Source organism: Bombina bombina, chromosome 10, assembly GCF_027579735.1.
Source record: "Bombina bombina isolate aBomBom1 chromosome 10, aBomBom1.pri, whole genome shotgun sequence".
In the NCBI taxonomy this organism is placed as follows: domain Eukaryota; kingdom Metazoa; phylum Chordata; class Amphibia; order Anura; family Bombinatoridae; genus Bombina; species Bombina bombina.
In genome coordinates, this window is record NC_069508.1 from 136,515,063 (window position 1) to 136,539,601 (window position 24,539).

The following is a 24,539-nucleotide window of genomic DNA, read 5'->3' on the forward strand; positions in this document are numbered from 1 at the left end:
CCCTCACAATGCAAGGAAGCCGAGGCAGGTGAGCTATCTGTGGGTGACATTTCAGACTCAGGGAAGGCGTTACTTCAGTCTGATTCTGAAATGACAGCGTTTAAATTTAAGCTTGAACACCTCCGCTTATTGCTTAGGGAGGTTTTAGCTACTCTGGATGACTGTGACCCCATTGTGGTTCCAGAGAAATTGTGTAAAATGGACAAATACTTTGCAGTGCCTGTTTACACTGATGTTTTTCCAGTCCCTAAGAGGTTTTCGGAAATTATTACTAAGGAATGGGATAGACCAGGTGTGCCGTTCTCTCCCCCTCCTGCTTTCAAAAAGATGTTTCCCATAGATGCCACCATACGGGACTCGTGGCAGACGGTTCCTAAGGTGGAGGGAGCAGTCTCTACCCTAGCTAAGCATACAACTATCCCCGTCGAGGACAGTTGTGCTTTCCTAGATCCTATGGATAAAAAATTGGTGGGTCTCCTTAAGAAAATTTTTATACACCAAGGTTTTATTCTCCAGCCTCTTGCATGCATTGCCCCAGTCACTGCTGCAGCGGACTTTTGGTTTGAGTCTCTTGAGGAGGCTCTACAGGTAGAGACCCCGTTAGACGATATTCTAGACAGGATTAAAGCTCTTAAGTTAGCTAACTCCTTTATTTCTGACGCCATTTTTCATTTAGCCAAGCTAACGGCTAAGAATTCAGGTTTTGCCATTATGGCACCGTAGGGCGCTATGGCTTAAGTCCTGGTCAGCAGACGTTACTTCTAAGTCTAAGCTTCTTAACATCCCCTTCAAGGGACAGACCCTATTCGGACCCGGTCTGAAGGAGATCATTTCTGATATTACTGGAGGTAAAGGTCACGCCCTTACTCAGGATAGGTCCAATAAGTTGAGGACCAAACAGAATAATTTTCGTTCCTTTCGAAACTTCAAGAGTTCACTTTCCTCTAATGCAAAACAAGAGGGAAATTTCGCCCAGCCCAAACCAGTCTGGAGACCTAACCAGGCTTGGAACAAGGAGAAGCAGGCCAAGAAACCTGTGGCTGCCTCTAAGACAGCATGAAGGAGTAGCCCCCGGTCCGGGACCGGATCTAGTGGGGGGCAGACTTTCTTTGCCCAGGCTTGGGCAAGAGACGTCCAGGATCCCTGGGTATTAGAGATTGTTTCCCAGGGATATCTTCTGGACTTCAAAGCTTCATCTCCAACGGGGAGATTTCATCTCTCACAATTATCTGTAAACCAGATAAAGAGAGAGGCATTCTTACGTTGCGTTCAAGACCTACTGGTTATGGGAGTGATCCACCCAGTTCCAAGGGAGGAACAGGGGCAGGGCTTCTATTTAAATCTGTTTATAGTTCCCAAAAAAGAGGGAACTTTCAGACCAATCTTGGATCTCAAGATCCTAAACAAATTTCTCACGGTCCCATCCTTCAAGATGGAGACTATCCGAACCATCCTCCCTATGATCCAGGAGGGTCAATATATGACTACCGTGGACTTAAAGGATGCTTATCTCCACATTCCGAGATCATCATCAGTTCCTCAGGTTCGCCTTCTTAGACAGGTATTACCAGTTTGTGGCTCTTCCCTTCGGGTTAGCCACGGCACCAAGAATCTTTACGAAGGTTCTAGGGTCCCTTCTGGCGGTTCTAAGGCCATGAGGCGTAGCGGTGGCTCCTTACTTAGACGACATTCTGATACAGGCGTCGACTTTTCAAATCACCAAGTCCCGTACGGACATTTTTCTGGCCTTTCTGAGGTCTCACGGGTGGATGGTGAATGAAGAAAAGAGTTCTCTCTCCCCTCTCACAAGAGTTTCCTTCCTAGGAACACTGATAGATTCAGTAGAAATGAGAATTTTTCTGACAGAGGTCAGGTTATCAAAACTTCTAACTTCCTGCCGTGCTCTTCATTCCACTTCTCGGCCGTCAGTGGCTCAGTGTATGGAAGTAATCTGCCTAATGGTAGCGGCAATGGACATAGTTCCGTTTGCCCGCCTACATCTCAGACCACTGCAACTTTGCATGCTCAATCAGTGGAATGGGGATTACACAGATTTGTCCCCTCTGCTAAATCTGGATCAAGAGAACAGGGATTCTCTTCTCTGGTGGTTATCTCGGGTCCATCTGTCCAGGGGAATGAGTTTCCGCAGGCCAGAGTGGACTATTTTGATGACAGAGGCCAGCCTCTGGGGCGCAGTCTGGAGCTCCCTGAAGGCTCAGGGTTCATGGACTCAGGAGGAAGCCCTCCTTTCCGATAAACATTCTGGAACTGAGAGCGATATTCAATGCTCTTCAGACTTGGCCTCAACTAGCTGCGGTCAGGTTCATCAGATTTTAGTCGGACAATATCACGACTGTAGCCTATATCAACCATCAGGGGGGAACAAGAAGCCCCCTGGCAATATTGGAGGTTTCAAAGATAATTCTTTGGGCAGAGGTTCACTCTTGCCATCTCTCAGCTATACATATCCCAGGAGTAGAGAACTGGGAGGCAGATTTTCTAAGTCGGCAGACTTTTCATCCGGGGGAGTGTGATCTCCATCCGGAGGTATTTGCCCAGATGATTCAACTATGGGGCAAACCAGAACTGGATCTGATGGCGTCTCGTCAGAACGCCAAGCTTCCTTGTTACAGGTCCAGGTCAAGGGATCCCCAGGCAGCGCTGATAGATGCTCTAGCAGCGCTCTGGTCCTTCAGCCTGGCTTATGTGTTCCCACCATTTCCTCTCCTCCCTCGTCTGATTGCCAAGATCAAGCAGGAGAGAGCTTCGGTGATTTTGATAGCACCTACGTGGCCACGCAGGACTTGGTATGCAGATCTGGTGGACATGTCATCCCTTCCACCATGGACTCTGCCGCTGAGGCAGGACCTTCTACTCCAAGGTCCATTCAAACATCCAAATCTAATTTCTCTGCGGTTGACTGCTTGGAGATTGAACGGTTGATTTTATCAAAACGTGGTTTCTCCGAGTCGGTCATTGATACCTTAATTCAGGCTCGAAAGCCTGTCACCAAGAAAATCTATCATAAGATATGGTGTATATATATTCATTGGTGTGAATCCAAGGGTTACTCATGGAGTAAGGTCAGGATTCCTAGGATATTATCCTTTCTCCAAGAAGGATTGGAGAAGGGATTGTCAGCTAGTTCCTTAAAGGGACAGATTTCTGCTCTGTCTATTCTTCTGCACAAGCGTCTGGCAGATGTTCCAGACGTTCAGGCGTTTTGTCAGGCTTTAGTTAGAATCAAGCCTGTATTTAAACCTGTTGCTCCGCCATGGAGTTTAAATTTAGTTCTTAAAGTTCTTCAAGGGGTTCCGTTTGAACCTCTGTATTCCATTGATATCAAGCTCTTATCTTGGAAAGTTCTGTTTTTGGTAGCTATCTCTTCGGCTCGAAGAGTTTCAGAGTTATCTGCCTTACAGTGTGATTCCCCTTATCTGATCTTCCATGCAGATAAGGTAGTTTTGCGTACCAAACCTGGGTTTCTTCCTAAGGTGGTATCTAATAAGAATATCAATCAAGAGATTGTTGTTCCGTCACTGTGTCCTAATCCTTCTTCAAAGAAGGAACGTCTATTACACAATCTTGCCGTGGTTCACGCTTTAAAGTTTTATTTACAAGCTACTAAGGATTTTCGTCAAACATCTGCATTGTTTGTTGTCTACTCTGAACAAAGGAGAGGCGAAAAGGCTTTGGCATCTTCTCTTTCTTTTTGGCCGAGAAGCATAATCCGTTTAGCTTATGAGACTGCTGGCCAGCAGCCTCCTGAAAGAATTACAGCTCATTCCACTAGAGTGGTAGTTTCCACATGGGCTTTTAAAAACGAGGCCTCTGTTGAACAGATTTGTAAGGCGGCGACTTGGTCTTTGCTTCATACTTTTTCTAAATTCTACAAATTTGATACTTTTGCTTCCTCGGAGGCTATTTTTGGGAGAAAGGTCTTACAGGCAGTGGTGCCTTCCGTTTAAGTTCCTGCCTTGTCCCTCCCTTCATCTGTGTCCTAAAGCTTTGATATTGGTATCCCACAAGTAATGGTTGAACCTGTGGACTGGATACACCTTACAAGAGAAAACAAAATGTATGCTTACCTGATAAATTTCTTTCTCTTGTGGTGTATCCAGTCCACGGCCCGCCCTGTCACTTTAAGGCAGGTGTTTTTTATTTTTAAACTACAGTCACCACTGCACCCTATAGTTTCTCCTTTTTCTTGCTTTTCTTCGGTCGAATGACTGGGGGTGGCAGTTAGGGGAGGAGCTATATAGACAGCTCTGCTGTGGGTGTCCTCTTGCAACTTCCTGTTGGGAAGGAGAATATCCCACAAGTAATGGATGAACCCGTGGACTGGATACACCACAAGAGAAAGAAATTTATCAGGTAAGCATAAATTTGGTTCTATTGCCTTTTTTTATCACTGTACCTAATTGTCTTCAGAAGGGGAAACAGATAAGGGGCAACACAAATTGAAACATGGCAAACATATCAGATCAGCAAACGGATGCGCTCCTCCACGTAATCACATTCCAATGCCTGCACGTCACAAATTACTATCTACCTAACAACATAGCCATCAGATTGTTGGACACTTGTTAGAGCGTATGTGTAAAATACTAACACATTTACAAACATCTTTATATATATATATATATATATATATATTAAACGCTCTAATAAGTGTCCAACAATCTGATGGCTATGTTGTTAGTGCGTGCGCCCGCACTAGACTAGGTAGATAGTGAGTATTTTCGGTCAGACAGCTAACGGAACGTCATTTCTGTTTGCTGATCTGATATGTTTGCTATTCTGATTGAACCAGGGATAGGCACAGACAAAGGCTGTGACGGACATTTTCCAAAGTACAGACCTTAGTGAAGGACACCAAGGTACATTTGAAATTAAAAACATTATTTTATAGTAAATCACAAGAAATCCCCCTTTAGACAGCTCCAGACTTGTATAGTGTATATGCCCAACAGCATTAATCCTTAGAGTATACAGAGCGGTATTGTGAAAACTCACCAGCACCAGTAGATTCAAACGAATGCTTAAGCAGCCTAATCAGCCTCCGGATCGTTCACCACTCTGTGGGTCCCCGGGCCGGTACTATGCACCTTCGACTGCCGTTGTTGAATTGTGTGACCTGGTAAGTCCCAAACTCTGTGAGCACACCCGCCTCTGTAAAATGCCTTCAATGAAATGCCAAACGACACACTCCGGCGGCTTGCGATGACGTCATCAGCCGGTGTCAAAACCGGGTATTCCAAGCCTTTGTCCAGGAAGACGCCGAGGTTTGAGCTGGTTGTTAGACAGCAAGCAATAGCACAAAAGAAATCCAGCAAACCTCCCAGGCGTATGATCAATCAAAATTTATTAAAGGAAAACCGTGCAAAAAAAACCATATATAAAAAAAAGGTAAAACATACAATATGTCCCAACACCTGGAACAGATACAGGAATCGTCCTACGCGTTTCAGCAGATATTCGCCTTATTCATGGACATAATTTGCTCCACACTAACTTGTCTATTTAAACACACCCTTGTCATCAGGTGTAAGGGCTCCAGGTGCTGATTATTAAAGGGACAGACCTATATCAACACTATATAGAAATAAAGACAGACTATAAGTGGCTAGTCATTGGGGGAGATTACAGAAAACAAGTATCAACAATTCATTTTCCGCTCAGGCTAAACATATATATATATATCTCTGATAGCATATTCAACCTTAGACATCTAGTAAAAGATATCTTATAAAGAAAATGGGAACAGCCTATGATTATTTTAAAGATTATATGCGAGCGGATAGAATAGTACCATAATGATAACCATATAATTTTGTAAATTCATAAAAAGGTAAAGGGTGTTAAGTGCCTCATATTATTAATTACCACTGTGACAATGTGAACTTAATTATATACATATTTGGTGCTCAATTTAAAAAAGAACAGCACAGAATGTTTCAAAAAGTGATAAAGAAAAGCACAGAATAATACATTCAGGTTATGTTATATTGGTTATAATAATGTACCTAAAAATTCAAAATTTATTATCTAAGTTTATTCTGTAAATTCATAGGGATAAAAATATGAGCTAACTAGTATAAGCAAAAGTCCTATGTATTTATCTTTGGTGCATAATGAAGTACCTATTTAACAAGGAAATTCATTTCATGCTACTTCATAGACTCCCTTAGATCCTAATTATGATTCTTATTTATTAGTGCCTCCAAACATTAATGACATCGCCCACTATATTGAAGCCGTCTGGAATCCTGGTTTTCATTTTGAAAATCCAGAAGGCCTCTTTGTGTGAGAGTTTAGTTACTCTATCTCCACCACGTATGGCGGGTTTGATATGGTCAATAATTTGCCATTTTAGACTGCTTACCACTTTGTTGTGGACATGTATAAAATGTCTGGCAAGGTCAGAACATTCGATACCATGTTCAATATTTTTGAGATGCTCCCTAATCCTAGTTCTACACTCTCTGGAGGTGCATCCAATGTATTGTTTTTTACATTCTACGCAATCTATGAGATAGATAACGAAGATAGAGCGACAGTTTGTATACGCATCCAACTCATAGACCTTTTGTGTGGTGTATGATTGGAAGCTCTTTGAAACCTTTGTGAAACCACAGGCAATGCAATTGCTGTAATGACACCTATAGTGGCCTTTTACATTCAGCCAACTATTGCTTCTAGCTTGTGTATTTCTAAGAAGACTAGGAGAAACTGCATTGCCTATCGTGTAGCCTCTACGCGAGACAAAATTGCATCCTTTCTGTACAAGGTCTTTGAGGCTGTCCTCAGCAGTCAGAATAGGGAGATGCTTTTCCACAATTCCACATATATCATTAAATTGCGCACTATATGTGGTAACAAATGTAGGTCTTGAGCTATCGAAACGTTGTTTATTCACTGGGGCTTTTTTATCGAGAAGGAGAGTCTCTCTATCCAACCTAGTTACTTCTAGGAGAGCTCGATCTATTGTTTTTATGTGATAGCCTCTCTCTAGGAGATTTTTTCTCATTTTCAAACTCTCTGCATTAAAAACTTCATTATCAGTACAATTACGTTTCAACCTTATGAATTGCCCTTTGGCTATTCCAAAACCCATATGTTTTGGATGATTGCTTCGGCCATGTAATATGGCATTCGCTGCAATAGGTTTACGATATAAGGTTGTCTTTATTTGCTGAGTATCAATTTCTCCTATCAATAAGAGGTCTAGATAGGGTATGGATTCTTTGTTACTTTCATAGGTAAATTGCAAATTGGCATCATTGGAGTTGAGGAATTTAACAAACTCCTTTAGTCTAGATGGACCCCCTGTCCAAATGAACAGGAGGTCATCGATATATCTTTTATACATGGTGATGTAACCCCTGAAGGGATTTGTATCTCCAAAGACGTGGCAGGCCTCCCACCAACCCATATATAGGTTGGCGTAGGCCGGGGCAAACTTTGCCCCCATGGCAGTGCCACGTCTCTGGAGATAAAAAGTCCCCTCAAATTGGAAAAAATTATGAGTTAGTAAAAAATCCAATGTTTGGATTAAAAAAGTCTTAAGACACTCATCATAGTTGCTGAATCTATCCAGCATATATGAGATGGCTTCTAAACCTTTCTTATGAGGGATAGCAGAATATAGACTGACTACATCTATAGTCAGCCATTCCGCAGTATCCGTCCAGGATACCTCTTTCAGACAGCTCAAGAGGTGTTTCGTATCTTTGAGGTATGATGGAAGACCATAGACTACTGGTTGTAATAAAGATTCAATCCATGTTGAAATATTTTCAAAAAGAGATCCTATACCCGCCACAATAGGCCTTCCTTTCACCCCCTCCAAGGATTTATGAACCTTGGGGAGGTGATGGAATATGGGGGTAACAGGATCTTGAACATAGAGATAATCTACAGTGCCTTGGTCTAAAACACCCATCTCCAAGCCATCATCTAGCAGTGATACAAGTTGCTGCCTGTATTTTTCAGTTGGATTGTATCTAAGAGTTTCATAGACTTCTGTATCATTGAGTTGCCTAATAGTTGATGAAATTCCACTTAAGTGTACACATGGTGGATATACACCAAAATCAATTTTTTATCCAACAAGGGAGAAAGGGCCATTCTTAGAAGCTTTTCACCATAGAATTGAAGAGGACCTCATTGCACTTTTCAATAACACTAAGCATCCCTATCCAAACCTAAATAATGAACAATCTAAGGCCCTCAATGACTTAAAATCTAGAGAGGACATTGTAATAAAGAGGGTGGATAAGGGTGGCTGCGTGGTAGTACAGGACAAGCAGCTATATCTTGAGGAAGCTTTTAGGCAACTCAATGATACAGAAGTCTATGAAACTCTTAGATACAATCCAACTGAAAAATACAGGCAGCAACTTGTATCACTGCTAGATGATGGCTTGGAGATGGGTGTTTTAGACCAAGGCACTGTAGATTATCTCTATGTTCAAGATCCTGTTACCCCCATATTCCATCACCTCCCCAAGGTTCATAAATCCTTGGAGGGGGTGAAAGGAAGGCCTATTGTGGCGGGTATAGGATCTCTTTTTGAAAATATTTCAACATGGATTGAATCTTTATTACAACCAGTAGTCTATGGTCTTCCATCATACCTCAAAGATACGAAACACCTCTTGAGCTGTCTGAAAGAGGTATCCTGGACGGATACTGCGGAATGGCTGACTATAGATGTAGTCAGTCTATATTCTGCTATCCCTCATAAGAAAGGTTTAGAAGCCATCTCATATATGCTGGATAGATTCAGCAACTATGATGAGTGTCTTAAGACTTTTTTAATCCAAACATTGGATTTTTTACTAACTCATAATTTTTTCCAATTTGAGGGGACTTTTTATCTCCAGAGACGTGGCACTGCCATGGGGGCAAAGTTTGCCCCGGCCTACGCCAACCTATATATGGGTTGGTGGGAGGCCTGCCACGTCTTTGGAGATACAAATCCCTTCAGGGGTTACATCACCATGTATAAAAGATATATTGATGACCTCCTGTTCATTTGGACAGGGGGTCCATCTAGACTAAAGGAGTTTGTTAAATTCCTCAACTCCAATGATGCCAATTTGCAATTTACCAATGAAAGTAACAAAGAATCCATACCCTATCTAGACCTCTTATTGATAGGAGAAATTGATACTCAGCAAATAAAGACAACCTTATATCGTAAACCTATTGCAGCGAATGCCATATTACATGGCCGAAGCAATCATCCAAAACATATGGGTTTTGGAATAGCCAAAGGGCAATTCATAAGGTTGAAACGTAATTGTACTGATAATGAAGTTTTTAATGCAGAGAGTTTGAAAATGAGAAAAAATCTCCTAGAGAGAGGCTATCACATAAAAACAATAGATCGAGCTCTCCTAGAAGTAACTAGGTTGGATAGAGAGACTCTCCTTCTCGATAAAAAAGCCCCAGTGAATAAACAACGTTTCGATAGCTCAAGACCTACATTTGTTACCACATATAGTGCGCAATTTAATGATATATGTGGAATTGTGGAAAAGCATCTCCCTATTCTGACTGCTGAGGACAGCCTCAAAGACCTTGTACAGAAAGGATGCAATTTTGTCTCGCGTAGAGGCTACACGATAGGCAATGCAGTTTCTCCTAGTCTTCTTAGAAATACACAAGCTAGAAGCAATAGTTGGCTGAATGTAAAAGGCCACTATAGGTGTCATTACAGCAATTGCATTGCCTGTGGTTTCACAAAGGTTTCAAAGAGCTTCCAATCATACACCACACAGAAGGTCTATGAGTTGGATGCGTATACAAACTGTCGCTCTATCTTCGTTATCTATCTCATAGATTGCGTAGAATGTAAAAAACAATACATTGGATGCACCTCCAGAGAGTGTAGAACTAGGATTAGGGAGCATCTCAAAAATATTGAACATGGTATCGAATGTTCTGACCTTGCCAGACATTTTATACATGTCCACAACAAAGTGGTAAGCAGTCTAAAATGGCAAATTATTGACCATATCAAACCCGCCATACGTGGTGGAGATAGAGTAACTAAACTCTCACACAAAGAGGCCTTCTGGATTTTCAAAATGAAAACCAGGATTCCAGACGGCTTCAATATAGTGGGCGATGTCATTAATGTTTGGAGGCACTAATAAATAAGAATCATAATTAGGATCTAAGGGAGTCTATGAAGTAGCATGAAATGAATTTCCTTGTTAAATAGGTACTTCATTATGCACCAAAGATAAATACATAGGACTTTTGCTTATACTAGTTAGCTCATATTTTTATCCCTATGAATTTACAGAATAAACTTAGATAATAAATTTTGAATTTTTAGGTACATTATTATAACCAATATAACATAACCTGAATGTATTATTCTGTGCTTTTCTTTATCACTTTTTGAAACATTCTGTGCTGTTCTTTTTTAAATTGAGCACCAAATATGTATATAATTAAGTTCACATTGTCACAGTGGTAATTAATAATATGAGGCACTTAACACCCTTTACCTTTTTATGAATTTACAAAATTATATGGTTATCATTATGGTACTATTCTATCCGCTCGCATATAGGCTTTAAAATAATCATAGGCTGTTCCCACTTTCTTTATAAGATATCTTTTACTAGATGTCTAAGGTTGAATATGCTATCAGAGATATATATATATGTTTAGCCTGAGCGGAAAATGAATTGTTGATACTTGTTTTCTGTAATCTCCCCCAATGACTAGCCACTTATAGTCTGTCTTTATTTCTATATAGTGTTGATATAGGTCTGTCCCTTTAATAATCAGCACCTGGAGCCCTTACACCTGATGACAAGGGTGTGTTTAAATAGACAAGTTAGTGTGGAGCAAATTATGTCCATGAATAAGGCGAATATCTGCTGAAACGCGTAGGACGATTCCTGTATCTGTTCCAGGTGTTGGGACATATTGTATGTTTTACCTTTTTTTTATATATGGTTTTTTTTGCACGGTTTTCCTTTAATAAAATTTGATTGATCATACGCCTGGGAGGTTTGCTGGATTTCTTTTGTGCTATTATTTTATAGTGCTTGGTGTTATTATACTGATGCAGATACCACTGATCCTATAACCAGCCCTCCTCTGGCTATACCCATGAGCCAGTGTCACTACTGTGTCATTATATAGTGCTGGGTGTTATTATACTGATGCAAATACCACTGACCCTATAACCAGCCCTCCTCTGGCTATACCCATGTGCCAGTGTCACTACTGTGTCATTATATAGTGCTGGGTGTTATTATACTGATGCAGATACCACTGACCCTATAACCAGCCCTCCTCTGGCTATACCCATGAGCCAGTGTCACTACTGTGTCATTATATAGTGCTGGGTGTTATTATACTGATGCAGATACCACTGATCCTACATACCTCCTAACATTTCAAAATTCAAAAGAGGGTCACCCCCCCGCGGCAATTTTTTTTTTAAATGTGGTGTAATATAAATTAAAGTTAGTTAAAGTAATATAAATAAAATTCTAAAAAAAGTCATGTATTTTAATACACTTAGGCAGCAAATCAAACACAAGCTCAAACCACTGGTATGGCTATGTGAGCTATGTATTTAATTAGCCTTCGCAAAGACATTGCTAAATATTTTTTTCTTAATTGGACATTTAATAATAAATTCTTTAAAACTGCTCTCTGCATTCCCCATTAATATTCTAGATTCTGGCCTTTAAAGTCAGCAAAAATGCACAGTAGCACACTACATAGCATACACTTACAAATGCAGATACACACACACTACATAGCATACACTTATACATGCAGATACACACACACTACATAGCAGTATTACACTTACACATGCAGATAAACACACACTACATAGCATACACTTATACATGCAGATACACACACACAGTTATGGATACAGATACACACACACACACTACATCATATATGGGTATCTGTAATTCATTGTATGGGGTCCTGGGGTTGGCAAGCACATTAGCTGGCAGTCTGCGGCTGACAATGTTCATTACCCTGGTATTAGCACTGCTCATTGTATAAAACTGAAGGCATGCTAGTATTATCACCAGGGGTTAGACATCTTCACTACCAGAGGTAGGTTATAGAGGTCACCATTACCCGTGGTCAGAGTTTATACAGCCTTCTTACTCCTGCTTAACCCACACACCATTCCTTTTCCACAGGGAATCTAATGGGTATCTAACCCTGTGAGAGCAAAGCCAGCTGCTTCTGAGTATGGGCCCAATAGAATTAAATTTTTTTTTTTTTAAATGCATGGGGCAAATCGGGACAGATGGCTAGCAACCCGGGACAGGGGGACAGACCCCTAAAATCGGGACTGTCCCGCAAAAATCGGGACAATTGGGGGGTATGATCCTATAACCAGCCCTCCTCTGGCTATACCCATGTGCCAGTTTTACTACTGTGTCATTATATAGTGCTTGGTGTTATTATACTGATGCAGATACCACTGACCCTATAAGCAGCCCTTGTCTAGCTATACGCATGTACCAGTGTCACTACTGTGTCTAGAGCTGGGTGCTATTATATACAGATGCAGATACACATCCCGTATTTCATCAGGCTTTATTCCATAACTTATAACCCAATATCTCTTGATAAGCCACTAACTTTATGCACACTACATATTTTTTTTTTTTATTCCTATTATTTAATCAGAAAGAAAAGATATACTAAGGTTGTGGCGGACACTGCAAGGGCTAGTCACAGACACCAGTGTCCGTGTACGAACACCTTGCCTATCCCTGGATTGAACACCGGCTCCCATTACTTTATAGAAACTCAGTGGAATTTAGAGAACCAACTGTTTTCAAAGTTAAATTCCAGGTAAAGGGGACAAAATAAATAATGAAAATATATTTTAAAGATTTTAACTACACATAATTAATCTGTTATATTACAATCTCATGCTGTTTTTACTATCTCTTTAAAACTACTTGCTCTAATTGATCAGAGTATGTAATTTTAACACTATAATTACCTTTTAATATGTTTTAAATATGTATTTTAGCAGTATTGATTAGTCTAAATCTTCTCCATGCTACACAAGTTTTAAAGTTATTTTGGTTTTGCAAGTACAGAATATTTTAATTTTTACAAACATCTAAACATGGTTGTTAAATAATAAACATTTTACAGTATTGGTATAATAATAGAAGTAATATATCAATGTTCCTTTAAAGGGACATTGTACTCTAAAATGTACTCCCTTTAAATATGTTCCCAGTGACCCATTTTACTTGCTGGAGTGTATTTAATTGTTTGCAAGCAGCAACTTTACTTTTATTTGTTATTTGAAATAGCTACTTTTGCCTGTTGTATTCACACCTACACTGAAAATATGAGTAATTTTTTTATTTTTTATTTAGTAAAGCTATGTAAACAGAAGACAATAGCACTGATTAATCTCCCAGTGGGAGGGGGTATGAGGGAGAGAGAGATTTTGTATGTGAAATAGCTGCATGTGTTTATTCAATTCCCCCCAGCCATAATTAGCATATCTGTACCTAGCATAAATACTTGGAGGCTCAGCCCATGGTTATGAGCATGTCCTAGGTGATGGTTTTATTAAGATTTGAATGCTATTTCAAACACAGAAGTAAACATGAAGGAACAATTCCCCATATATTTAATACTCTGCAGTAGGTATAACAAGTCACTTGGAATACATTAAAGGGACAATAAACACCAAACAAATGCTAGATAGAATGATGCATTCAAAGAAAAGATTTGTCTGACAATAACATGTAGATGTATTTTTTAAAGTTTCATTAGCTGTTTAAATAGTGACAAAATAAGTGTAACGTTTTAGTGTCTCAAAGTCTTTAATGTCCATTTATGGGCAACAAGTGTATAGTACTGTGTCCCTTTAAATGTGAAAGAAGATTCATTGTCCTAGCAAATGTGAGAATGTTATGTTTCACTAAAAAACAGTAATATATCAAAGTTCCATAAATACAATGTCTTTCTTCCTTAATTCTGATTACCTAAGTTTTTTGGCTACATCAGGGGAAGCTGTATATAAAGTTATGGCAAATAAAACTCTTTGCAAATATGCAGATATAACTTGTATTCCTGAAGTAAGTACACAAGACTTGTGATGAATTAGAATATTTGTACGTAAGAATCACACCATGTACTTTTATTCATGTTTGGGCCCCATAAGGAAAAGAAGTGTTTATATATTAGAGAGAATGGTGATTGTTTAAAGAAACATTTTTTTAAGAACAAACAGACACTGCACTGGGCTTCCAAACTGTATGATGTAATGACAACCCTTGATTTGGGTCAAATGTGCAGCGAGAGGCAAGTTAGCAAGCTCAGATTTCGTCAGGAATTTTCACTGCTTGTGTTTATATATTAAAGGGACATTAAACCAAAAATGTGTCTTTCATGATTTAGATAGAGCATACAATTTTAAACAACTTTCCAATTTACTTATATTACTTAATTTGCTTAACTATCTTGATATCCTTTGTTGAAGGAGCAGCAATGCACTGCTGGGAGCTAGCTGAACACATTGAGTAAGACAATGACAAGATGCAATCAGCAGCTAGCTCCTATTGACAAGAGAAATATATGTGCAACCACCAATCGGCAGCTTCTGAGCATACCTAGGTATACTTTTTAACAAAGGATACAAAGAGTGTAAGACAAATGAGATAATATAAATAAATTGTAACGTTATTTAAAATTGCATGCTTTATTTAAATCAAAAATTGGGTTTTATGTCCCTTTAAACCCCAGGAATTTCAATGAAAAACTTGCTTAAAGTACCATAGAATGTTTAGCATTTTTGCTATCACTCTGTTTAAACAGAAATAGAGCTTTCATCATAGATTTGATTTATCTATGAAAACTATATATGTTTTTAAAGTAGACAACAAAACACAAAAGAAGGTGGGGGAAGGTACACTAATAAAATATACTCCTGTATTGGAAATGTAGTGCTAGTAATGTAATAACGCACTTCTATTATAGTAGTTTAAACTAGGTCGCCTTGAGTGATTAGCAGAAGTTAGGTGAAAGGGAGAGAGGTATCAAACTTAAATGTTCAAATTGGGTGGTATATGCTTATCCCCTCGGGGTACACTTGACATCCTCAGATTTACCTTATCGTATAAGGTTGAGATTACATATAAATAGCAGATCTCAAATCACCAGTAGTTACCGGGTATCCTTATGTGATGTGGAAAACCTCACCTCTGAAGCTCGTTTTCACTCCCGGTGCCGTCCGATCCTGCGTGCTCACTGAGGGAGTGTAGGGGGGAGTTGGCTGCTCACGGCCAATCAGGATCCACTTGTTTCTTCCACTGCCGTCTGCCGATCAAGCCCAATGAATACTTCCAACTCTAGTAAAGCCGCATCGGTCACCGGGAGGCACCCCTTCCAGGCAGGTATACGATCAAGTAGCAACAGCTACTACCCTGTAGCTACGACTATGTAGGCAAAACTGCACACTGGTAGCAAGGTTAGAACTGCTCCTGTAAGCTGGAAAACAGAAGATTCACAAAGAAATGAAGATGGAGCAGCTTCCAAAATAACTTTAAAACTTAAAAACTTTAAAACTTAGCATTTATTGCATCCATAGATTAAAAAATAAACAGACAGTCCATAAGCTACACTTGCTAGCACACATAACAGCTGAGGATAGATGCTTACGCGTTTCAGCTTCAGCAAGCCGTAATCATAGCATTTAAAGTAGACAACCCATGGTATTGATCTTGGTATATCTGATGCCAATATTTTGCCACTAGATATGATAATATAAAAAAAATTGTAAACTTTTTCTCAAACTATGGGTTTCTCACAGAAATTATTTACACAAAACTACTGCAGTCATATGACATACGACAAATAAGAACCCCTTTGTTTATAAATAGCAGACATGCATGGCTCTGCCATTGCATTTTGGCAATCAGAATGCCCCTAATTGCAGCTTTTAACTTTACTTAAAATTCCTGGCAACAAAGAGGTTAATTAATTAGCTTGTAATGTCAATTTGTTATGCAGAGTAGAGATTAGCCTCCAACCTGACAACTCCCACTCCTTGATCCCTCCCAAACAGTTCTTCCCTCCCTTTCTCCCTCACCACCCCCCCCCCCCCCCCCCCGTCACCACCATTCTAGGTACTGGCAGAAGTATTATTATGATTTCCTTACAGTTTAGTGATCCCTCTCACCTATCTGATTCCCCCAAACAGCTCTTTAACCCCCCCTCCCACTAGAGGTGGCCATCTTAGGTAACTGCCGCTGTCTGCCACTGCCAGTACCCATTTTTTTTTGTTTATTTATTGTTATTTTTGTGTATATCATAATATAATATATATTTCCTGAAGTGTAGTGGTGCCCTCTACCTCGCCCCCACCCTGCGATCATTAATTAAGGTGCCCCCTTCCAATTCCCCTTTTACTGAGCTTAAGCTTTCCAGACCTCCCTCTCCCTTAAAAAAAAAATCTGCGTCCTGTTGGGTCAAGGGGTTAAAGGGACAGTATACACTCATTTTTATATAACTGCATGTAAAAGACACTACTATAAAGAATAAGATGCACAGATACTGATATAAAAATCCAGTATAAAACTGTTTAAAAACTTACTTAGAAGCTGTCCGTTTAGCTCTGTTGAAAAGGCAGCTGGAAAGCCCACTGCAAGTGGGAAATAAGACACTCCCCCCCCCCCTCCCCTTCTTTTGCATATGAAAAGACCCTTTACACAAACAGGAGCAAGCTGGAGAAGGTATCTGACGGTATTCACATAAAACTTAGGAGCTTGGTAAGGAGTCTGAAAATCAGAGCAATGTTATTTAAAAATAAGCAAAACTATACATTTTTTTAAAAGACAAACTTTATGGGCTATATAAATAGATCATTTGCAAAACATTTATGCAAAGAAAAAATGAGTGTATAATGTCCCTTTAAGGGTGTCAGAGACATAACGCAAATTAAAGGGACATGCAAAAGGAAACGAACTTAAGTTTCCCCTTTTAAGATGACTGTTTTGACCATTTCACTACTAATAAAGTATTTTTTGCACTATTTTTCAGACTTTCAATACAACTAATGTGACCAAGCTGTGTCCGGGTGCGCAATGTGCTTTTGCTTTTTATGGTGGTGAAAGTTTTTACCACAAGTACATTTTGGTTTTTCAGCTTTGCAATGTTTTTGTCTTTTTGTGGCTGGTGAATTTTTCCATAGCATTGGGTCAGTGTACCCTAGCTGGTGCCTTTGCCTCTTATTATTGGGCTTTTAAGAAACCTAAGGATATACCACCGTGTCCATTGTTTTCTTCATTTGGACGAGCAATAAGGTAAGACAATTCAGTAGTGTGCTTAGGTTTCTATGTTTTACTAGAACATTCCCCTATGCTGTCCTTGAGGTCTACTTACTTTATCCTCCCCACAATTCTTCTGTATTCACTGTAATTATTTTCTGTTTACTCAACAGTATAGCAAACACATCAGTTGGCCACCACAAGTTAAGAGTGTCTGGAGTTTTAAATAGATTTGCAACAATCAGTCACATTTTATTATCTGTTGCTTCTTCTCATTTGCAGCCATAAAATTGGGCATGGTTGGTCTATATTTTGTGTACAAGTCTTGTGGCACTACTGGAGTCCTGGAGAATACTGGGAGTTGCCGGGGTGGGGGGGGGGGGTCGACGACTCATTAATGGTAGAATAAATATAGAATGTGGTACTCGCTGGCTACAGATCCACAAACAGCAGACCTCCCTACTCTCCCTGAGTCCTCTAATTCTGAACTCTGTCCCTCTGAGATAGCCATATATTCAGATTTGAAGAGTTTCTCTTAGCTCCGCCCACAGATCACTTGGAAATGCCCACAAAACACCCAGACATGTCCACTGGCCTCCCAGACATGCCCATCATCCAGTTCATTATCCACCTGTGACTCCACCCCCTGGTGACCCAGCCCTGCCCACAAAACAGCAACTGCTTCCACCCTAATATCTAGCCACAAATGTAGGGAGATATGAAATTCCTGGGGTTTCAAAGAGTATACAATTTTAAGTGTAAAAACGTACCTATCTCCTTTGAGCACTTCTTCTTGGGACATTTCTAAAGACAACACTGTCTCAGGAACTTTCCAAAATTCTCCAAATGCAATGTAAAAATGAGATCCTTTTTGACTTTGTAAAGCACAGGAAGAAGTGAAGAAATGTTCAGCTGCAGACCAGTTGTGACTAAATGTTTAATAATCCCATCTCTGCAAACAATAGTGCAATAAGGGAATAATCTATTAAAGAACATTGTAATATTGTGTCTTTATTTGCCTTTAAACCTTTATGCTCTTTTAAAACCCCAGGACTTTAATAGGAATCACAATGTCCTTATATTATTTAAAAATTAAAAAAATATATTCTTTACTTTCATTTCTTTCTGAATCAGATATCACACTGGATCACTGGCATTTGGATCTTTAATCATTGCACTTGTTCAGTTTATACGAGTTATTTTGGAATATTTGGATCATAAACTCAAAGGTAAGAACAAATATGTGAAGACTAATATTTCTTCTTTGCAGAACTTCTCATTTTAGTATTATCATTATTATCTTGCGGATAGATTACGAGTTTTGCGTTATGAGTGAAAAAGCAGCGTTATGGCTCTTTTTCACTACCGCTGCTATTGTGAGTTTTACAGGTATATCTGTACCGCACACTTTTTTGGCCGTAACGCAACGTTACCGTAAACTGAAAGTCAGTAGTTATGGGTTTTACGCTACAAAGCTGTAGAATAAAACTCATAACTAAAGTGCTAAAAAGTACACTAACACCCATAAACTACCTATTAACCCCTAAACCGAATAAACCGAGGCCCTCCCGCATTGCAAACACTAAAATAAATTAACCCCTAATCTGCGCTCCGGCATCGTAAACACTAGTTAAATATTATTAACCCCTAATCTGTTGTTCCTAACATCGCCACAACCTACATTACTGTTTTCAACCCCTAATCTGCTGCCCCCAAAATCGGCGCCACTATACTAAAGTTATTAACCCCTAGACCTAACCCTAAGTCTAACCCTAACAACACCCACTAACTTTAATATAATTAAAATAAATCTAAATAAAAATTACAATTAATACCTAAATAATTCCTATTTAAAACTAAATACGTACCTATAAAATAAACCCTAAGATAGCTACAATATAACTAATAGTTCAATTGTAGCTATCTTATGTTTTATTTTTATTTCACAGGCAAGTTTGTATTTATTTTAACTAGGTAGACTAGTTACTAAATAGTTATTAACTATTTACTAGCTACCTAGTTAAAATAAATACAAATTTACCTGTAAAATAAAACCTAACCTGTCTTACACTAACACCTAACCTTAAACTACAATTAAATAAATTACATCAATTAAATATAATTAACTAAATTACACAAAATATAAAAGAAATTATCAAATATTTAAACTAATTACACCTAATCTAATAACCCTGTCACAATAAAAAAGCCCCCCAAAATAAAAAAAATCCTAGCCTAAACTAAACTGCCAATAGCACTTAAAATGGCCTTTTGCGGGGCATTGCCCCAAAGAAATCAGCTCTTTTACCTGTAAAAAAATAATACAAACAACCCCCCAACAGTAAACCCACCACTCACATAACCAACCCCCCAAATAAAATCTTATCTAAAAAACCTAAGCTCCCCATTGCCCTGAAAAGGGCATTTGGATGGACATTGCCTTTAAAGGGCATTTAGCTCTTTTTCAGCCCAAACCCTAAGCTAAAAATAAAACCCACCCAATAAACACTAACCCCCGAAGATCCACTTACAGTTTTTGAAGATCGGACATCCGTCCTCAACGAAGCCGGGAGAAGTCTTCATCCAAGCGGCAAGAAATGGTCCTCCAGACGGGCAGAAGTCTTCATCCAGATGGCATCTTCTATCTTCATCCTTCCGACGCGGAGCGGGTCCATCTTCAAGACATTCGGCGCGGAGCATCCTCTTCTGTTGACGGCTCTTCAAGAATGAAGGTTCCTTTAAATGACGTCATCCAAGATGGCGTCCCTTGAATTCCGATTGGCTGAAAAAATCCTATTGGCTGATCCAATCAGCCAATAGGATTGAGCTGGACTTCTATTGGCTGTTCCAATCAGCCAATAGAATACGAGCTCAATCCTATTGAAGATGGAGCCGCTCCGCATTGGAAGGATAAAGATAGAAGATGCCGTCTGGATGAAGACTTCTGCCCATCTGGAGGACCACTTCTTGCCGCTTGGATAAAGACTTCTCCCGGCTTCGTTGAGGACTTCTTGCCGCTTGGATGAAGACTTCTCCCGGCTTCGTTGAGGATGGATGTCTGATCTTCAAAAACTGTAAGTGGATCTTTGGGGGTTAGTGTTAGTTTTTTTTAAGGGTTTATTGGGTGGGTTTATTTTTATCTTGGGGTTTGGGCTGAAAAAGAGCTTAATGCCCTTTTAAGGGCAATGCCCATCCAAATGCCCTTTTCAGGGCAATGGGGAGCTTAGGTTTTTTAGATAGGATTTTATTTGGGGGGTTTGGTTGTGTGGGTGGTGGGTTTTACTGTTGGGGGTTGTTTGTATTATTTTTTTTTTTACAGGTAAAAGAGCTGATTTCTTTGGGGCAATGCCCTGCCAAAGGCCCTTTTAAGGGCTATTGACAGTTTAGTTCAGGCTAGGGTTTTTTTTTATTTTGGGGGGATTTTTTATTTTGATAGGGCTATTAGATTAGGTGTAATTAGTTTAAATATTTGATAATTTCTTTTTTATGTTGTGTAATTTAGTGTTTGTTTTTTTGTAATGTAGTTAATTGTATTTAATTGATGTAATTTATTTAATTGTAGTGTACGGTTAGGTGTTAGTGTAATACAGGTTAGGTTTTATTTTACAGGTAAATTTGTATTTATTTTAACTAGGTAGTTAGTAAATAGTTAACTATTTACTATCTAGTCTACCTAGTTAAAATAAATACAAACTTACCTGTGAAATAAAAATAAAACCTAAGATAGCTACAATGTAACTATTAGTTATATTGTAGCTAGCTTAGCTTTTATTTTATATGTAAGTATTTAGTTTTAAATAGGAATTATTTAGTTAATGATAGTAATTAGGGTTAGACTTAGGGTTAGGTTTAGGGGTTAATAACTTTAGTATAGTGGCGTCGTCGTTTGGGATGGCAGATTAGTGGTTAATAAGTGTAAGTAGGTAGCGACGACATTGGGGGAGGCAGATTAGGGGTTAATAAGTGTAGGTAGGTTGCGGCGATGTTAAGGGCGGCAGATTAGGGTTTAATAAGTATAGGTAGGTGGCGGCGATGTCAAGGGCAGCAGATTAGGGGTTAATAAGTGTAATTTAGGTGTCGGCGATGTCGGGGGCGGCAGATTAGGAGTGTTTAGACTCAGGGTTTATGTTAGGGTGTTAGGTGTAAACATAACTTTTCTTTCCCCCTAGGAATCAATGGGGCTGCGTTACAGAGCTTTACGCTCCATTATTGCAGGTGTTAGGCTTTGTTTCAGCCGGCTCTCCCTATTGATGTCTATGGGGAAATCGTGCACGAGCACGTAAAACCAGCTCAAAGCAGCGCTGGTATTTGAGTGCGGTATGGAGCTCAATTTTGCTCAACGCTGACATATTGCCTGCTAACGCCGGGTTTATGAAAACCTTTAATTGCAACGCTATATGGAGGTGAGCAGTCGAAATAACTTGCAAGTTAGCACCGAGCCTCTCATAACGCAAAACTCGTAATCTAGCCGTTTATTATTACTATTATTTTATTGTTAGTAAAGTGGCACTAAATGCCATAGAGATGGTTACATAAGTAGGGGTATATAATGTCAGTGCTTTATGTTAGGAGCATGGGTGATTTTATTTAAGGGTTTTAACATGCGTGCTAACTGGCATCCTAGCACGGCTATTGGTTTAGAGGTGGAAATGTCACCTCCTTGGTAAAGAGCGCTGTGCGGTGGGCGGCCGGAGGCTCTAAATCTAGAGATCTACTTGCGGCACAGATAGGGTGAGTTTAGCACCTAGTTTTTAGTAAGTAATGACTGAAACTACTGTTTATTTTTAGTGATGGTAAATCTTAGCATTTTTTATACGTTTGGATTTACCATTACTTTCAAGTTAGTCAGGAGTCAGCTGTATTAGGGTGTCTGGTCACACCTGGCACACCCTGTGCGCACTCCTATGGTTAGGAGAATACAGATACACAAAACAGGCTAAACAAAATGAATATGAGGTAGAGAAACTTGTTCTGAAGATCTCACAATCTAAAGGTTTGCAAATAATACATATTGGTAAAAATATCTCTTAGATCACCATTCTCTGTGCCTTTTTGCAGAAGAGAAATTACATTTATATAATTGATAATTCATCACATACTACTTCATTTATTTATGATCATTTCTTTACTTTCTTTGTTTACACAGCTACCCAGAACTCGTTCACAAAATTCTTACTATGTTGCTTGAAATGTTGTTTCTGGTGTTTGGAAAAATTCATTAAGTTCATTAACAGAAATGCGTATATCATGGTATGTACTCGTTATCATTACTACTCGTTTAATTACTTAATGAAACACCATGCTATTTTTCATGCTGAACTTATATATTATGTCTTGTAGATTGCTATTTATGGTAAGAATTTCTGTACATCCGCAAAAGACGCATTTTTTTTACTTATGAGGAATATTGTACGGTAAGCAAATAGTTTATATATAGTGTACATCTTATTTATAACTTTTGTAGTCATTTGTTAGTAGTTAAGGGGTCAATTCCAATATTTCAGAAATTCTCATTCAATATAAAAAAAGAAAAAAGTTGTATATTTTATTTATTTTGTTTTTAATCAAAATTATCACAATCTTTACGAGTCAAACTTCGTCATGGTTGATAATGCCCATGATATTTGATAATGACTTTAGATCACACAAAACCTAAATTATTAATAGAGTCCATGTATGTAGCAGTTGGATAGGGTGGCATTTTATTTTTAATAACAAAATATTAAAGCCATTTACTTAAAGGGACACTGAACCCCAATTTTCAACTTTCTAATTTACTCCTATTGTCAATTTTTCCTCGTTCTCTTGCTATCTTTATTTGAAAAAGAAGGCATCTAAGCTAAGGAGCCAGACAATTTTTGGTTAAGAGCGCTGGACAGCACTTGATCAGCAAGAACAACCCAGATTGTTCACCAAAAATATGCCGGCATCTAAACTTACATTCTTCCTTTTCAAATAAATATACCAAGAGAATGAAGAAAATTTGATAATAGGAGTAAATTAGAAAGTTGCTTAAATTGCATGCTCTAAATGAATCACAAAAGAAAAAAATTGGGTTCAGTGTCCCTTTAATGAAATATATTTGTATTGATATCTGTACCGATTTTACAACTGTTGCTATATAGTACATATTTTTTGTGTGTTTTTACATTTAATTGATAATGTATTGTTTCTTTTTTGGTGTGATTTAGTCATTATAAAAAGGGTGTGGGTGTTGGCATGGGCAGCACCATCTTGTTTTTCTTGTCTGAGCATGTGCAGAACAATAGCCCATATGTGTTATCGAACTGTGGGTGTTGAGCTTGTATCAAGTGCCTTTGGCTATTGAATTTGATGTTTCTATTTGGTTGTCGATATTTAGTTGATCAGTTATGGCCAAGGCAATATTGTCCATGCATCATATGTGTGACTTTTCCAATATTCAATACAATATTTTTCCAGTTAGAAAATAGTGTTATTGTTTGGATTGGGATCACTCGGATGTTGAAAAGACATATCGGGAACTGAAAAATAGCCGATAAACTAAATTGATAAGATTGTAAATGACACAAAATTTTATGAAATTGTTAATTGCACAGATCTTGATTTATTATTATTTGTTAAATGAAACAAAATGGCATTTAAACACACAAGTCATCACTAATATTGAATTTATGGCATAGATTCAATAAAACCTGTTCATGAAACTAATATCTTGCAGAAGAAAAATTATTCCAACTCAAAAATTGTTCAATTTAAAGAGAATATTACGGAAAAAAAACCTAAAACCAGTTATTTGATTTTGAAGTAGACCTAAGTTACAGAATTTGCTTTTTTGGCTTATCTAGCAAGAGTGGTGCAAGCATTAATTTTTATACAACAGCAAGAGTTTTTTTTTTATTTCCCTTTAAAGGGTCACTTACATATTAATCAGAACCACAGTGCAGTGATGTAGTTGATTGATAGCCAGCTAATTTACACTTGGGGCTGAATACACATTTAATCCTAATAAACATACAGATAGTAACATATTTAATAAACGATCACAGGGCACAACACCAGATTTAGGTCAGGTTGCAGGTTTTCCTCTGTCTACTGTTGTCATTCATAGAGAGGGTCTTGTGAATTGTGGTCACCCTCTTTTCCTACCCACTGAAACTTTATTACACATTCTTAGTCCTGCTTTTTTCTTGGAGCTACTAAAATCAGTGCAGTTGGCCACATGCAGCCTGCGGGTCACCATTTGGC

General features: G+C 38.7%; 1 protein-coding gene across 4 annotated transcripts in view; it reads left to right on the forward strand.

Moving 5' to 3' along the window:
* The window catches only part of SLC44A5 (solute carrier family 44 member 5), a 373,508-nt gene that overhangs the window by 290,928 nt on the left and 58,041 nt on the right, over nucleotides 1-24,539 (forward strand). For all 4 annotated transcript variants that reach the window (XM_053693344.1, XM_053693345.1, XM_053693342.1 and 1 more), the window contains exons 14-18: nucleotides 14,036-14,123; nucleotides 17,086-17,348; nucleotides 18,447-18,541; nucleotides 22,459-22,562; nucleotides 22,653-22,726. In XM_053693344.1, the coding sequence (XP_053549319.1) occupies nucleotides 14,036-14,123; nucleotides 17,086-17,348; nucleotides 18,447-18,541; nucleotides 22,459-22,562; nucleotides 22,653-22,726 (624 nt within the window). The remainder of the gene's footprint in view (nucleotides 1-14,035; nucleotides 14,124-17,085; nucleotides 17,349-18,446; nucleotides 18,542-22,458; nucleotides 22,563-22,652; nucleotides 22,727-24,539) is intronic.